Source organism: Peromyscus maniculatus, chromosome 9 (assembly GCF_049852395.1).
Source record: "Peromyscus maniculatus bairdii isolate BWxNUB_F1_BW_parent chromosome 9, HU_Pman_BW_mat_3.1, whole genome shotgun sequence".
Lineage (NCBI taxonomy): Eukaryota > Metazoa > Chordata > Mammalia > Rodentia > Cricetidae > Peromyscus > Peromyscus maniculatus.
Genome location: NC_134860.1, coordinates 59343170 through 59359576, shown reverse-complemented (window position 1 = coordinate 59359576; position 16407 = coordinate 59343170). Strand labels below are relative to the sequence as shown.

At 38.3% G+C, this 16407-nt stretch overlaps 1 protein-coding gene across 1 annotated transcript in view; it reads left to right on the top strand.

The window, feature by feature from the left end:
• Nucleotides 1-16407, top strand: part of Kpna3 (karyopherin subunit alpha 3) — an 82316-nt gene that overhangs the window by 24718 nt on the left and 41191 nt on the right. Inside the window, exon 2 of the mRNA XM_076545149.1 lies at nt 14449-14493. Within this exon, the coding sequence (XP_076401264.1) occupies nt 14449-14493 (45 nt within the window). The remainder of the gene's footprint in view (nt 1-14448; nt 14494-16407) is intronic.

The following is a 16407-nucleotide window of genomic DNA, read 5'->3' as shown; positions in this document are numbered from 1 at the left end:
TACATGGTGTTATGGAAGTTAGGGAAATGAAATTAATGAGTGAATGATTTGAACAGAGCACTGCAGACAGGCAACCCAAATAAGGATTGAGATCCTCAGTTGCAAGGTTGCTGATGATCTTGGCAAGAATAGTGTTAATGGAATTTTGGATAGAGTGAAAGTGAAGGTAGTGTAGATGGCTTTATAAAGAATTTTGACTAAGGAGGACAGTGATCAGTAGAAAATTGGAGAGTAATTATGTTTTTAATGAAAGGAACTTGGGTATACTTATGATGATGTGGCTCTAGGTTAACACACAAAATACATAATACAATCATCATCAAATTACAGAGCATCAAAATCCTACTATTAGATAGTTATAGTTAGTTAAAGATTAAATAGTTATAATTATAGTTTTCCTTGTTAAGGATTTCAGAAAAGAAGCTCACTAAAGAGGTGTAAGTGTATAAATTTGAAAAACATTATAAGATAGTTCTGTTAGTAATATAAGTTAGAATAGAAAGTGAATCAAGTACATTTTGGACTTACCAAAATAGGATAATGGAATATTTTCTCTGAGTTTGTCAAATGCAAATGGACTAGACATTGTTTAAGTATTTATTGCTTGTATATATTGTATATAGTTATTGTACTATTGTATATAGTTTTTCTTATTAGTTATAACTTTTTTCCTTTTTTCTTTTTATTAGAATAGAAGGGGGATATATGGTGATATTTTATTTGTGCTGAAATGTGATTTTATTTGTATGTTAATAAATAAAGTTGCCTGGGGATCAGAGCTAAAAGCAAGCCATTTAGCAGAAGTCCAGCAGTGGTGGTACACGCCCTTAATCACATGGCAGGCAGAGTTTCTGTGTGTTCAAGGATACAGCCAAGTGGTGACCCGAACCTTTAATCCCAGTACCAACCACAGAGACCTGGAGGTCTGTATAGACAGGCAGTGACAAGGAAATCATGTGGTTGGGTTTAGAGCCAGTGAGAAGGTATAACAGAAAGGCAATAAAAAGACAGGTCACACAGGAAAAGGTTTCTCACTCGGGGAAGAGACGGCAGCAACTGGTAAGCTAAAGGTAGTCTTGGGCTTCGCTAGTGCTCTGATCTCTTAGGCTTTAACTCTGTATTTGGCTCTGCGTTTCTTATTTTACTAAGACTGTTTAGAATTTCATCTACATCTACTGAACAATTTTTCTCTAAGATAATTATAAACCAAATGAACTATTCAACATAGACTAAGTTTGTATGTACAAGACAAATACATTAGTGTACTGCCCTACGATGACATATCTGCTCTGGAGTCAGTCTGGAGCTGTATCATTGATCCCCACATGTACAAGCTTTGATGTTTGGGGAATGCTCCTGGGGTGTCTCTGTCTCTCTATCTCTCCCTCTGTGTGTGTGTCCATCTGTCTATTTCTCTCTCCTCTCCCGGTTTCTTTTCTTTGTGAGAGTACCTCATAAGGTTCAATCAAATTATAGCAAATGTTTCTAAATAGGAGCAGTGCCTGTGGCATGCTGAAGGCTCCCAATAAATATTAACTATAATCATCACTGTAGTGGCCACAACTCAGGCTCCCAACATCATTCCAACTGTGATGGTCAATGTCTCATCTATCTCCGTACACTTCAACACTATCTACCAACATCTTGTGTTCATTCTCATTTCTGATACCATTATATTCACTAAGGACTGACAAGTGGCTCAGCTTAGTTTTCCTTTCCAATCAAAATCCTGATTGTATTACTGGTATCTTCAACAACTATTCAAACAGCCTGTTCAAAAGGCTGGCCAGACACAGACTTCCACTCTTCACCTTTAAGTTTTAATTTCTCCATAACTCAAGAGTCTGTGGCAACTTTTTTCCTCAAGAACCAACTACAGACTGGGCATGGTGGTGCACGTGATATATTGTATACCCTAATAAACTTGCCTGAGGATCAGAGGACAGAGCCAGTCACTAGATTAGACATAGAAGTCAAGCAGTGGTGGCCCATACCTTTAATCTTAACACTCGGGAGGCAGAGATCCATTTGGATCTCTGAGTTCAAGGCCACATGGGGCTACACGAGATTGATCTAGTATAGAAGAGAAACAGCTAGCCAGTGGTGGCACACACCTTTAATCACACACTTGAGATCTTATGCCTTTGCTTGGGAAGCACACCTGCCTTTAATCCCAGGAAATAATATGGCAGGGCAGAGAAAGGTATATAAGGTGTGAGGAAACAGGAACTCAGTCTCTTTAGACTGAGGATTTCATAGAGGTAAGAGCTAGTGGCTGGCTGTTCTGCTTCTCTGATCTTTCAGCTTTCACCCTGATATCTGGCTCTGTTTTGTTTTTTGTTTGCAAATTAAAAGACCATCTAAGATTCAAACAACACTCCTTAGTTAGCAGTATCAGTATCTTTAATTGAGATAGGTTTTTAAAACTTTTTATTTTTTTAAAATTTCATGAACTTTTTGATTAAAAATAAAAAACCTTGCAGATAAATAAAAACATCACATGGAAATTAACCAGACCAAAGTATATACAACTCAATGAACAGTTAGAAAAGGCATTTATTTGCAGTGGAAACTGTGGAGTGTCACATTAAATTTTATACTTTCGGTATTGGATATATTTTATGTACATCTACTTGTTTTGGTTTGGTGTTGGTACTGAGATCTTTTTAAAACATAATGTTTTTATACTGCCCCAGACTTGGTGCTTGAGAAACACTCTGGATTGGAGCCAGTAGTCTGTTTTAATAAACTGTAGGATTCTGGGATACTAAAGTTTGAAAAATCACTAATCCAAGCCAGGTGTAGCGTAGGAAGATGATGCCAGAGGAGTGTTAGTATTATCAGTGGGGGTTTGTTGTTATTTGTTTTTGTTGTTGTTGTTGTTGTTTATTTAGGCCTACACTCTGAATTGAATTATAATGGGTACCTATTACTATTACTTTGTATTTTGTTGGCTGTAGCTTGTTGGTGTTACTGGACAAAAGCATCAATGGATCACAGTTTTTTATGCATTTCTTTTGAAGATCTTTTGGGTACTGGGTGTTGAACCTAGGGCAATTGCATGTGCTAAGTAAGTGCTCTCTCACTGAGCTTTTCCTCCAGCCTAGAGAACAGGTTTAATACAAGATGCATGGTAGTGTATTAGTAATGCTATTTTCCCCTTAAACTCTTAAAAGCAATGTGATATTCCATACACAAAAATTGATCTCATAGACAGTAATTCTTGAAGCAATAATAAAATAGATTTCCATGAATCCAACGCTTAATTTCAGGACTAGAACGAGTGAGCTAGCTCTATTTTTCTGTTACTATGGCTACTAATTATTAAGTTGTGTCTCTAGATTTATCATATATACTTCTATACTGAAATATAATATTAATTTTTTCATAAGCTAATGTGAAGAAAAGGTTCATTAATTTTTGTTAAATAATTGTATCACAGTTAATTAAATTCTGTTTTTATGTTTTGCTATTACATACCAGTGATGCCCTCAAACTGTTTATATATGTCTTGTGGCATATGTAGCAAGAGTTTAAATAGAGTAGACTGTCTTTTAGGCTGATTTTTAGTGTTACCAAATTTTACCAGCTTGTTGCTGGAAAGTGGTTGTACAGACAAATTTATCAGTTGCTCCACATCTTCATGAATATTTGTAGATACTATACTTGTTGATGTCTAATTCACACCGTATTAGTTTATAGAGCTTTAATTCACATACCGTTCAGTTCACTCATTGATTGTCTGCTGTTCAGTGGCTTTTGATGTATTCCAAGAGTTGTGAAAATGTTACAACTGAAGTTAAAATATTTTCACCGTCACGGCAGATGGTGAAATCCTTTAGCCCTCACTGCTGTTTTCTGTCTCTCCTCCCTCATCCCCCACTCCCTATATCTAAGAAATATTCATCTTTCTGCCTGTAGATTGCCAGTTCTGGATAGTTATAGAGATGGGATTATAGTATGTGGCTCAAAGTTCTTGGAGGTTAACTAGTGTGTATTGTATTCCTTTTTGTTGCTACATAGTTAATGAATAGAGTACAGTGTATTTGTTGATCAGTTTTACTTTCTCCTAGTCCTTTTAATACATACCTGCTTTTTTTCTTTTTGTACTAGATAGCAAACACAGGGCTGTGCACATGTTAGGCAAGTACTCTACCACTGAGCTGCAATGGACCTCCTTTTAAAAATTTAGCATCTCAGGTGATTTTCATGTGCATTTCTCTGATATGTTTACTGGTCATTGTCTCCCTTCTTTGGAGAAATGACTAGTTAGCAAATCTGGTGTGTTTTAATAGTGTCACTTGTCTTATTATATTACTAAGTGTTAGCTGTAAAGATCCATTGTTCTTCTATTAAATTTATACAGTCTAGGGGTGTGGGATGTACTTCTGTTGTGAGGTATATTGTGTCAGATTCTGTTTGTGATGTTAGAAATCACTGATAATCATTGCCAGGACCCATGAATTTATTTAATTGTGATGACATCTGAGTTCTGTCATTCCTTCACAATTCTGAGTTTGAAGGTAACATGTTCTTTTAGGAGGTTGATGTCTCATTGCTCTGTGGGTTTTATTGCTTTACAGAAGTAGCTTTGTCATGAATACCATGAAACAAGAATGCTTACTTGGTGGCAGTCCTTAAAGGGTATCAGTACAAGATAACAGAGCAATCATTTTCTACGTGTCACTACTGGAGAAGGTAGTTTTGTATCCTTATACAGTCTGCAAAACCAAATTGAACCTGGAAATTATTTTGTCTTTCACCTTCCTTTCCTTAAGTAGAATTTAAACACTCCAGTTGCAATGCTTGGGAAACAGTTGATAGGCCAAGGAACAAGTATAATGTGGCTGTTTATGTTTATTAAGGTACAGGTTTTATTCATATAACTCATGGATTGTAGTATGTAGGGTTTAATTTTGTTTTGCTTACAGGTATGTTATTCCTGCTCTGATATGTACTTTTCTGAACTGGTTGATTTATTGTCAGTGTAGATTTTTAGGCTGGATTTGTCATCTGAGAGTCTATGCTAACAGTATGTTTTTAAGTTGATACTCTTTTTTTTTTTTTTTAGCCACTTTCTGTCAAGGGCTATTGATTTTTTTTTTTTTTTTTTCGAGACAGGGTTTCTCTGTGTAGCTTTGCGCCTTTCCTGGAGCTCACTTGGTAGCCCAGGCTGGCCTCGAACTCACAGAGATCCACCTGCCTCTGCCTCCCAAGTGCTGGGATTAAAGGCGTGCGCCACCACGCCCGGCTTGATTTTTAAAAGGTAAAATTTTTAATAAACTAGTCCAATAAAATACAAAATTTATAAAGTCCACTTACAAGCAAATAAAATGACTGCTTTTTTTGATATAGTTTGTTTCACCCTGGCTCCTTTTAGGGTTCTTAACCTCTTGGTGCACTGCAGCCCGATGCTCTATCCATGTGCATTTGGTTTTGTTTTTGCATTTGGAGTTTGTCAACTTTTTTTTGAATGCTTATCTTTTGATTTTTCCAGACAGGGTTTCTCTGTGTAGCTTTGGCTGTCCTATAACTCACTCTGTAGACCAGGATGGCCTTGAACTCATAGAGATCTACCTGCATCTCCTTCCTGAGGGCTAGGATATTGACTTCTTGAATGTGGCTTTCTTTTTTCTTCTCTTGAGTTCTAAATTCTTAGTTGTTGTCTCTTTAAATGTTGCTTTTGTTCATTGCCTTTATCTCTTTGGATCTTGAGTAAACAGGATATTGTAACTTACTGGACCTGCTATTTCTTTCTTTTCTATATTTATCACTGTTTCTTTTATATTTACTAGTTGTTGCTCCCTTGTGAAGGCTCACAGAAGTTGTGGAGGCCCACAGAGGTTTCCTAGTGAGATCTGAGCTTGCTCTACCCAGCAGGACTGCATTAGAGGATTGCCTGACCACATGTGTGGTTACTAGGTGATTGGAAGGGTCTGTACTTGGCTGTGCTGGGGAGGTCTTTTGCTCCACCCCTTGGTGTTCCTATAAAAGGCCCTTAGAAGAGACAGAAGCAGCCGGTGGATAATGATCCAGGCCCTCCTGAGGCTATCCCGTGTTTCTATCTTTTTCTCTCCTCTCTGTCTTTCTATCTAAATATTTCTCCCTCCTCCCTCCTCAAGGGTACCCTTGTGAAAAAGTGGGAGTGGGCCACCCACAGAGAAATGGGTAGGCCCCCCACACTCCCTCCTTTCTTTCTCTTTTCTTTCTGTTCATTCATTCTCTCTAATCTCCCTTCTCTTTTTTTCTCTCTCCTACCCCTCTCCACAGAACCTCAGTATATAACTCACATTGCACTTGAGTTTAGGATCCTCCTAATGCAGCTATCAGAGTCCTTGCATTACAGGCATGCTTCACTACATCAAACCCCTAGTTGTTCCTTCTAACTTACTATTTTTTTTTTTTACTTTTATTTATTTTGTTTCAATGTAATCGCACCTTAAGCTTTATTGTGCACACAGGATTGTGTTACACAAGGAAACTTTCCCCTAAACTGTACTGTACTTAAATACTTAAATATGCCTAAAATAAACTGCCCAATGTTAGACTCCAAAAGTTTGAACCAACACCAGCTACTAAGTAATGTTGAACCAGACTCATGTGGATCAATGTTCTGCTGGCTATGGTGTTTGCTGAGACCCCTCACAAAGACCCACATGGAAGGAGAGAACCAACTCTCGAACAGTCTTCACCACACACACACACACACACACACACACACACACACACACACACACACACACACACATTATTAAGAAGACAGTTTTACTTAAACTATAAGGTTTCTTAAAACTCCCTGCAGTGGCAGTGCCACACTTCCTTTTCTCCACACAGCCCCCTAAGCCCTAACAGTCGTTCCTCTAGACTCTCATCTAGGCAGTGTGTGCTCAGGTTTCACTTGTCTAAAATGCCGTGTTTTCTAAGTTTGGAGAGTTTCCAAATGAGGTATATTGTAGTGTCTCTAGAGAGGCAGAACTGACAGAGATAAAGGTGAATACAACTGGGAGCAGATACACTAAGCTCATTGGCTTCATTTTGGAGGCCGAATAGTTCCACAGTGACTGTTTGCAGGGTAGAGAATCAGGGAAGACTGAAGCTGTCAACCCATGAGAGGTGTGGCAAGGGAAAGGTAGGCATACTCCTGTGAGTCCAGAGGATAGGGAATGTGCTCAAAGGCAGAGACAAAGACACCCCAGACCCACGCTAAAAACTTGCCCATCCTTTCTGTTCTATGTGGACACCCAGTTTATTGGCTGGTGTCCACCTATGTTGATGACAGACTTTTTAACTCAGCTTACCAACATAGATACCACTGTCCTTTGACATCCTTACAGACATATCCTAGACAGCTGAGTTGAAGTATAAATGCCAAGAATGAACTCAGTGCCTACTGAAGCACTGAGAATAATTAGTGCTTTACCAGCTCCCTGACCCTGGCCATACCTTAGTCTAATAAATTGACAGCCAGATTTCACATCACAAGGATTGTACATGAGATTAATTGATAAGAGTTTGAAGTCTGTTTTTAAATCAGCTTTCCTATACCATGACAAAGTACATCAGATAATCAATTTCCAGGAGGAAAGGGTTATTTAGCTTATGGTTTCAGAATTGGAATTCATGATCAGTTGGGCCTGTGACCACACAGTACATTATGTTGGGAGTGTATGGTGGAGGAAGGTCTCTGTTCTTGGCAGCAGATAAGCAAAGAGTTGTTAGGGAGAGGCTACACCCCTAATGTCCTATTTTTCTCCCACTAGATTCTGCTTCTTAAAGACTTCTAACTTCCTAGTAATACCGTAGGCTAGGGTCCTTTGGGGGATACTTGCTCAAATCATACCATTAGCCTGAAGCCCTTTAATCTCACCATCTGACTTTCTTATGTGCTTGTTACTGACTTAGAACAATGTTCCACAGTATATAAATGTCACAGTTAAAGCGTGGAAAATACTTGGTTTGTTGTTGCTTTGTTGGTTTGGCTACTAGGAGTAAAGCTGTTGTAAACATAGGGCATAGGTTTCTTAGGAAAATAAGCTTCTTTCTACTGGAATAAATGCTTAGAAGTTCAGTGTCTGGGTCCTATGGTAGTTGCATGTTGAGTTTATGAATGTCAAATTGTTTTTGAATTATTTTTCTGTTTTATATTCCCCAATAATGTATGAAACTTCTTCATCTTGCCAGCATCTGGTGTCATCACAAGTTTTTCTGTCTGTCTGGCCATAGCACAATCTCAGGGATTTTTACCAGCTCCCTGGCCATACCTTAATCCAATAAATTGACAGCCAGATTTCATATCACAAGGATTGTACATGAGACTAATTGATAAGAGTTTGAAGTCTGTTTTTAAATTGTTCATCAGCTTTTCTATACCATGACAAAGTGCTTTAGATATCAACTTCCAGGAGGAAAGGGTTATTTAGCTTATGGTTTTATAAACTTGTATTAGTATGGGAAGAACGGACTGTTTCACCAAGTTGCATCTACTAATACATGAACATTATGTGCTTTTCTATTTATTTATATAATCATTGGCTTCATTTTAAAATTAAAAAAGTTGGTGTGTGTGTGTGTGTGTGCGCGTGCGTGCGTGCGTGCGTGCGTGTGTGTGTGTGTGTGTGTGTGTGTGTGTGTGTGACAGAGCAGGGGAGGGGGAAGGAATTTGTGCACAGGTTTGGAGGTCAGAGGACAACCTTGGGTATTGATCCTCACCTTCTTCTACCTTGTTTGAGACAGTCCCTTTTTCTTCCTGATACATGTTCAGAATTCTGGGGATGCTCCTGTCTCTGCCTTCTGTTTTACATAGGAGTGCTAGGATTACAGATGTATACCTTACCTACCTAGGCTTTATGTAGATTCAAAGGTCCTGAACTCAGGTATGCCTGCTAACATGGTAAACACTATCCACCAAGCCATTTCCCCAGCTCCATTGACTTCTTTTTATCACTGTTGTGTAATTTCTTCATACAAGTCTTGTTTGTGTGCTGTTAGATTATAGAAATCCAGCTTGATTTGACTACAGCCATCTTGCTAACTGCCCTCTTCCCCACCTTGTGGTCCTGTACCCCACTGGATGGAACAAAGGGAAGATAATAATCTGAGGTACTTGGGAGATGGCTCATTTGGTGTACATGTAGGGTTTGTGTGTGTGCATGTGTATGTTTGTGTGCATGTGGGTAACTGTTCTAATGGAGGAGGAATGATTCTCTTCTATAGTTATTTGCAATATCCCTGTCTGTCATTGAACTTGGTAGATGCAGATTTTCAACTAGGCTGCTAGCTAGCAGGTGCCAAGGATCTTCCTGTCTTTACCACCCAACCCCCCAATGCTGAGGTTACAGATGGAGGGAGCCACTCCTGGCTTTATATGTGGGGGCTTCCTGCTTACACAGCATACACTTGTATCTACTCAGGAATCTCCTCAGCATCTCTTTGGTTTTTCTTAACTAACATTGCACATGTATTTTCTTTTCTTTTCTTTTCTTTTCTTTTCTTTTCTTTTCTTTTCTTTTCTTTTCTTTTCTTTTCTTTTTTTTTTTTTTTTTTTTTTTGAGAAAGGTGCATGCCTGGTGTCTATAGCTCAACTTTGTCAGGCTTAGCATGTAAACATCTACCTTTGGATGCAGAAATCTTTTTTTTTTTATTGCCACTTAAAATGTGCTTCTGTCTGTGAGTCTTCAGTAAATTGTAGCTTGTATAACATTGGATATGTAAAGTTTTCAAAGGTTAAAACTATTTTAAATTTCACTGTCTGTGTTTTCTTTGCTAATGTAGAGGTATAATTTTGTGTTTTAATTATTTGTTTTATGACCTCATTGAACTTACTAGTTAGATCCAGGATTTTTTGTAGGTTCTTTGGGGTTTCCTGTATTGACAATCGTGATGGTTGCAAATAAGGACTGTTGTGTTTGTTTTTTGTTTTGTTGTTGCGTTCTGATCTATGTATGTTTACGTCCTTTTCTTACCTTATTTTACTGCCAAGAACTCCTGGCATTATAGTATTGAATAAGAACTGTGAAAGTAAAATCTTTGTCTTGTTCTCATTCTTTGGAAGAAAATATTCAGACTTGTGCTCTCAGGTATGTTAATAATAGTTTATGGGTTTTTTGTTTTTGTTTTTTGTAGTTCTATAGTTTGTTTTGAATTTCCTCTTTTGCTATTATTTTTTTGAAGATTTTATTATGAATGGGTTTACTTTTTGTTGTTGTTTTATTTTGTTTATTTTTTTAGGCAGTGTTTTGGTATGTAGTCCTGGCTGGCCTGGAACTCCCAGAGAGCAGCCTGCCTCTGATCCTCTGAGTGTTGGGATTGAAGGTGTGTGCCACTATGCCCAGCTGGGTATAGAATTTTGTCAAATATTTTATTTTTTTTGTTTGTTTGTTAATGTTTCTCACTGATTAGATTTCAAATACAGAACCAGTCTTGGATTCTGGAATAAAGTCCACTTTGTTATGGTGTATATTCTTTTTGTACAGTATGCATTATGTGTTCCCCCTCCTCCCCAGTATCCTCAAGAACTATGTTCTAAGACCTTTACTGGTGCCTGAAACTATGGTATGGATAGTATTACACCTTGTATATAACTTACTTTCTCCCATATATAAAAATACTGATGATCTGAGTTTAAATGAACAAATTAGGAACAGTAAGAGATTAACAGTAGTTAAACAGCTATAACAATATAGTGTAATAACATTTACATGGTTTATCTCTCACCCAACATACTGTATCATATTGTATTTACTCCTGTGATGGTGATTTGAGGTGGTTCACTTCCTACATGATGAGATTAGGTGAAGTGAGGTGAAGTGAATGAAGGCAATTGGGCATTTTGATATAGCATTGGAATACCACGTAAGGGTTACCTGAACACAATACAGTGCCACACAGTTAATGCGATAGCTAACATGGTGTTATGTGATGACCAGACAGAACAAAGGGATGATTTTTGTATGATGGGCAAGATGGTGACTTTTTATCATGCAACTCAGAATGTACAGAATAGTTTATTTTTGTATTTTTTTCCATTGAATTTATGTGCATTATATGCATTTATGTACATATGTGTGTACTTATTGGCCTATGAGCAGGAGCTAGAGGAGGACTTAACATGTTCTGCTCTGTCACTGCCTGCTTTATTCCCTTGAAACAGAGTCTCTTACCGAACCTGTAACTGGTCATTTCAGCTAGGCTGGCTATTGAGTTGCTGGGGCTACAGTACAGGCATCCATGGCCATGCCTAGGGTGTGTGTGTCTGTGTGTCAGGAGTGAGATCTGGTGTTTTAATTTCAAGTCCGCATGCTTGCGCAACCAACACTGACCCATCCCCGCAGCCACTTAACACCACGTTAGCTATCGCATTACCCACTGACCCATCACCGCAGCCCCTTTTAGTATTTTTAGACTGCAGTTGACAATGGGTAAAAACTTGGAAAGTAAAACTCCTGGTATGGAAAAACTACTATATATTGAATTTTATTTGGTAATTTTTTGCTTGAGAGTTTCCACATCTATACCCATAGGGAATATTGGCTTGCAGTATTCTTGTTAGTACCTTGTCATATTTTTGGAAAGAGGTGATGTTCTGATTTTTTTTCCCTCCAGACATTAGAAAATTTCTCCATTTAAATCTTCTGAGCCTTGATAGGAAAACATTTAAATTATGAATTTCATTATTGCCAGCTTCTTCTGTTGGTTAAGTCATAGTAGTTTGTTTTTCAGAAGCTCATCCAGTTTATCTAAATTAAGAAATTTGTGTGTTTTTAGTTATTCCTTATTCTTGTGATGTTACAGACTGTGTATCACTGCTATTTTGATTCCCAGTATAAGTAGTTTGTGTACTCCTTTCTTTTTACTTCTCTGGGTTTATTTTTTTCCCTATATTTTGTCAGTTATACTGATTTTGCTTTCAGAGAGAGCTTCATTTCATTGTTCTACTTTTTCTTTTTTTTTCAGTTTTATCAATTTTTATTTTTTAAAATTGTTTTTCATTTTATGTATGAGTGTTTTACCTGCATGTCTGTCTGTGTTCCACGTGTGCACAGCGCCAACAGATGCCAGAAGAAGGCATTGGATCCACTGGGACTGGAGTTACAGACAGTTGTGAGCCCCCATTATGGGTGCTGGGAATCAAATCTGGGTCCTTTGCAAGAGCAACAAGTACTCCTAACCACTGAGCCATATCTCCGGCCCTTATAAATTTCTTTGCTTTGTTACTTCCTTTTTTTTTTTTTTTTTTTTGGTCTGGTCCCCAACTCCTAGTCTAGCAGCTCTTGTTTTAAAATAAAAAAGTATTTTAAAACTCATCTTTGTCTTTAAATCCGAAGGAGTCATTCTGCCAACTTCTGACTTGTTTGGAAAGTTAAATAGTGACAAACAGAATTTAGAGTCACATAAGATTTAGGGGACATTTCATACTCAAGCCATAATATTCTGCTACTGGCTTCTCATAGACTTATGGTCAAATGCATTCAGCCCAGCTTTGAAAGCCCCTATAGTCTACAGTTTAAGCTTTGTTAAAAAATCCAGCCTTTTCTGAGACTCAAGGTAATCAATCTCTTAACTGTGAGTCCCGGTAGAATTAAAAAGAAATTAATTTTCAGTCTACAGTGACACAGAATAAACACTCCTATTCCAAAGGGAGGAATGGAGAGCTAGAATGGAAAGACCAAAAAAAAACTGAATCCAGAGGGTGAATGCCAAGCCCAGCAGCCCGTGTCTGGCATCTGAGCCTTTATATGAGTCCCACTGTGTGGGCTTTGGGTTGCCTCACTCTACAGCTCTACTCCTTTGCACACATGGCCTCTTTTTTGGACCAGTTTCACTCAGTCTTTACAGTTTTCCTCTGTAGACATCCTGTAGTCCTGACATGTCTAGCATGCTGGGGTCATCATTGCAATTTAGGCTTTACCTTAGCTTTACACAGTAGCCTCACAGGTTCTCCTTGCAGTGAATCTGACCCTGCCACACATTGCCTGACCTCTTCTGAAACATTGTCATAAGTCTTCATGACCCTTGAACTCTTATATTTTTCATGCCTGCAAAATTGGACACCGAGTTCTGCTGTGGCTGTAGTGGCTGCATGTCTTCATAGTTTAACCCAGGCAATATACTTCTCTAGGCAGCCACTTTTTGAGCAGAGAACTCTTACAGAGTTCTTGTTTTTCAGGCACTCCACTGTCAGATAAAATTTTTCAAAAAGATTTTCAGTTTTACAGTGCTGAGCCTTTGATGCAAGGGATATTGCTGTTAGGGCACCATAGATGTGTAATGTCTTCAGAAACCAGAAGAGGGTATTGTATTTCTTGGAGCTGGAGTTACAGGTGGTTATGAATTGCCCAGTATGTGTGCTAGGAACCAAATTTTCATCCTCTCGAAGATTAGCAAACACTCTTAATCCATGAGCCAAGTGTTAAACCTGACAACCCATTTTTAGTGTGTGAGTACAGTGTGCAGTCTCTTCTTTACTATTCTGACCTCCTGAACATCTGTAGCAGTTCTGGCAAAGCTCTGTTGCCACTTTTAAGGTTAACACTTCTCTCCTCATCAAATTGCACATTTTTACATTTTTCTGTTCAGAATTCTTGATATAAACCAGGCTAAAGGCATTGAGCGCCATCCATGCAATAGCCTTAATGCTAAGATGTCTTGAGGTTTCAGTCTCCAAACAAATTAGTTCATTACTTTTGAATTCACCCTCACTGAAATTTCCAGGACACAGGCAGAATGGAGCCAGAATCTCTCCAAATAACCTTTGGCCCAGTTCCTGTAGAACCTTTGTTCCCTTATGGAGCTTCATGAACATAGTGTTTACTGTCTGTATTTCTAATTTCCCATGCTCCTAACAGAATGGTTTCTCTGCATAGCCCTGGCTATCCTGGAACTCACTTTGTAGACTAGACTGGCCTTGAACTCACAGATATCCACCTATCTCTGTGTGCCACCACTGCCTGGCATAAAGTCAGTTTTTTTGCTAATTACAATTCATGTTAAAAAAGAACTGGTCAAGTAGGTGCAGTGGCACATGCTTACTGTCTTGAGCTTGGAAGGAAGGCGAAGTAGGAGTTTGAATTCAAGACCAGCCTGGGCTATGTAGTGAGATCCCATATGAATAAACAAACAGATTAAATAAATAAATACATGGATTAGTTTTTAATTTTTAAGATTAAATTGGGGGGCTGAAGAGATGGCTCAGGTAAGAGCATTAACTGCTCTTCCAGAGGATCCAGGTTTAATTCCTGGCACCCACATGGTGGCTCACACCCTTCTGTAGTCCTAGGAGATCAGGGCTTTCTTCGTGCCTCTATAGGCATTGCATACATTCATATAAAATAAATAAACCCTCAAAAAATGGTTGAAAGAAGCTTAAGTTGGTTCTAAAAAGAGACACCAATTTGCATATTAGCAGTACTAATATTTTGATACTAATGTAATCTTTATTTTTCTTTTTAGACAATGCGAAGACACAGAAATGAAGTGACAGTTGAACTCCGGAAGGTAAGGAGGGGAGTGTGCATCTAAAGAAACCAGTTCAGAGACTGTTCTGGCTGGGCTGTGACACTACTCCTGTGATCTCAACACTGGGAGGTAGAGGCAGGAAGACTGAGGGCAAGGGTCATCTACTACATATCAGATTTAAGGCCAGGGTAGGCTACATGAGACCCTGTCTCAAAAAACTGGTACACAGAGCAAGGGGTGTTTTTTGTTTGTTTTTTCTGTGTTAAAATTGTGTGTGACTTGAATTATGAAAATACAGTGGTCAAACAGTTATCCCTAAAACCAACCAACATACGCCACACCAGGGTTACCAAGATGGCTTAATGTGTAGAGGCACTCTCTGTACAAGCTTTACAACTTGTGATTGATCCTGAGAACCTAGGTAGGGTGGAAGGAGAACCCATTCCACAAGTTGTCCTCTGATTTTCACACATGCTCCATCTACACGTTCCCACACACGTCCATATACATACACAAGCATACAGTAATATTAATAGTAAATACAAACTCATGATTAAATAGTTATAATTGTGTATAGTCACAATTATAGTATCCATTTTACTAAGGGTGCTAGGTATTTTGAGAAACACTTTGCCATTATTAAAATTCCACAACATTTTAGGAAAGTACTATTTTCTTAATCCTCTCTTGTCTATGTGTGGTAGGTACCCTCCCTATTCCCATGTCTGCAATAGGAGAAACCTTATTTATTAATTACTAACTGAATGCAAGTGGTGTCAAGATTATTTTCTTTTATTTAATTTGAAAGAATTTAGAGTCACTTTGATGGTTTGAATAAGAATGGCCCCCATAGACTCATATTTTAATAGGGAGTGTCATTAGGAGGTGTAGCCTTGGTGGAGGAAATGTGTCACTGGGAGTGGGCTTTGGGGTTTCAAATGCCCAAGCCAGGCCCAGTGGCTCTCTCTTCCTGTTGCCTGCTGATCCAGATGTAGAACTCTCAGCTACCTCTCCAGCACCATGTCTGCCATGCTTCCTGCCATGATGATCATGAACTAAACCTCCAAACTGTAGGTTAGCCCCAGTTAAATGTTTTCCTTTGTAAGAGTTTCTTTGGTCATGGTGTCTCTTTACGTGAACTTATTTTATAGGAAACAAATAATTTAAATTGCCAATCAAGAAAATGAATACATTTGGAATTTACTTCAGATCTTGATATCTTGAATTATCCTTCTTCTAGTTTAACTCCTTTCTCAATTAAATTGCCATTTTCAGTCTTAAAGAGAAAATGTGTCTATATGTACTGTTACCTGACCTCTAGCTTCTCTTATATGTGTAGATGTAACCAACCGTCTTATTTGTAACCAACCGTCTTATTAAATAAGAAACACAGAACCAATGTAAAAGAGAAAGCCGAGAGGTCAGAGCTCAGAGCTAAAATCTCACCCTTCCTCCTATGTGCTCCTAGCTTCCTGAAAGAGAGCTACTTCCTGTGTGTATGTCTTTTCATAGTATTTTTGTTCTGCCTTCTCATTGGTTGTAAACCCAAACACGTGACTGCCTCGTCACTGTCTGTATGTACAGCCCTCTAGGTCTTAAAGGCGTATGTCTCCAATGCTGGCTGTATACCTGAACACGCAGAGATCTATGGGATTAAAGGCGTGTGCCCCCCCCCCCCATACTCTGTCTATGGTTCCAATAGCTCTGACCCCGGGAACTTTATTTATTAACATACAATTAAAATCACATTTCAGTACAATTAGAATACCACCACATTTCCCCCCTTTCTATTTTAATAAAAAGAAAAAAAAGCAAAAGGTTATAACTAACATAAGAAAAACTATATACAAAAGTACAATAACTATATACAATATATATAAGTAATAAATACCTAAACAGGTATTTGACAAATCAGAGAAAATAATTCCATTATCTATCCTATTTTGGTAAATC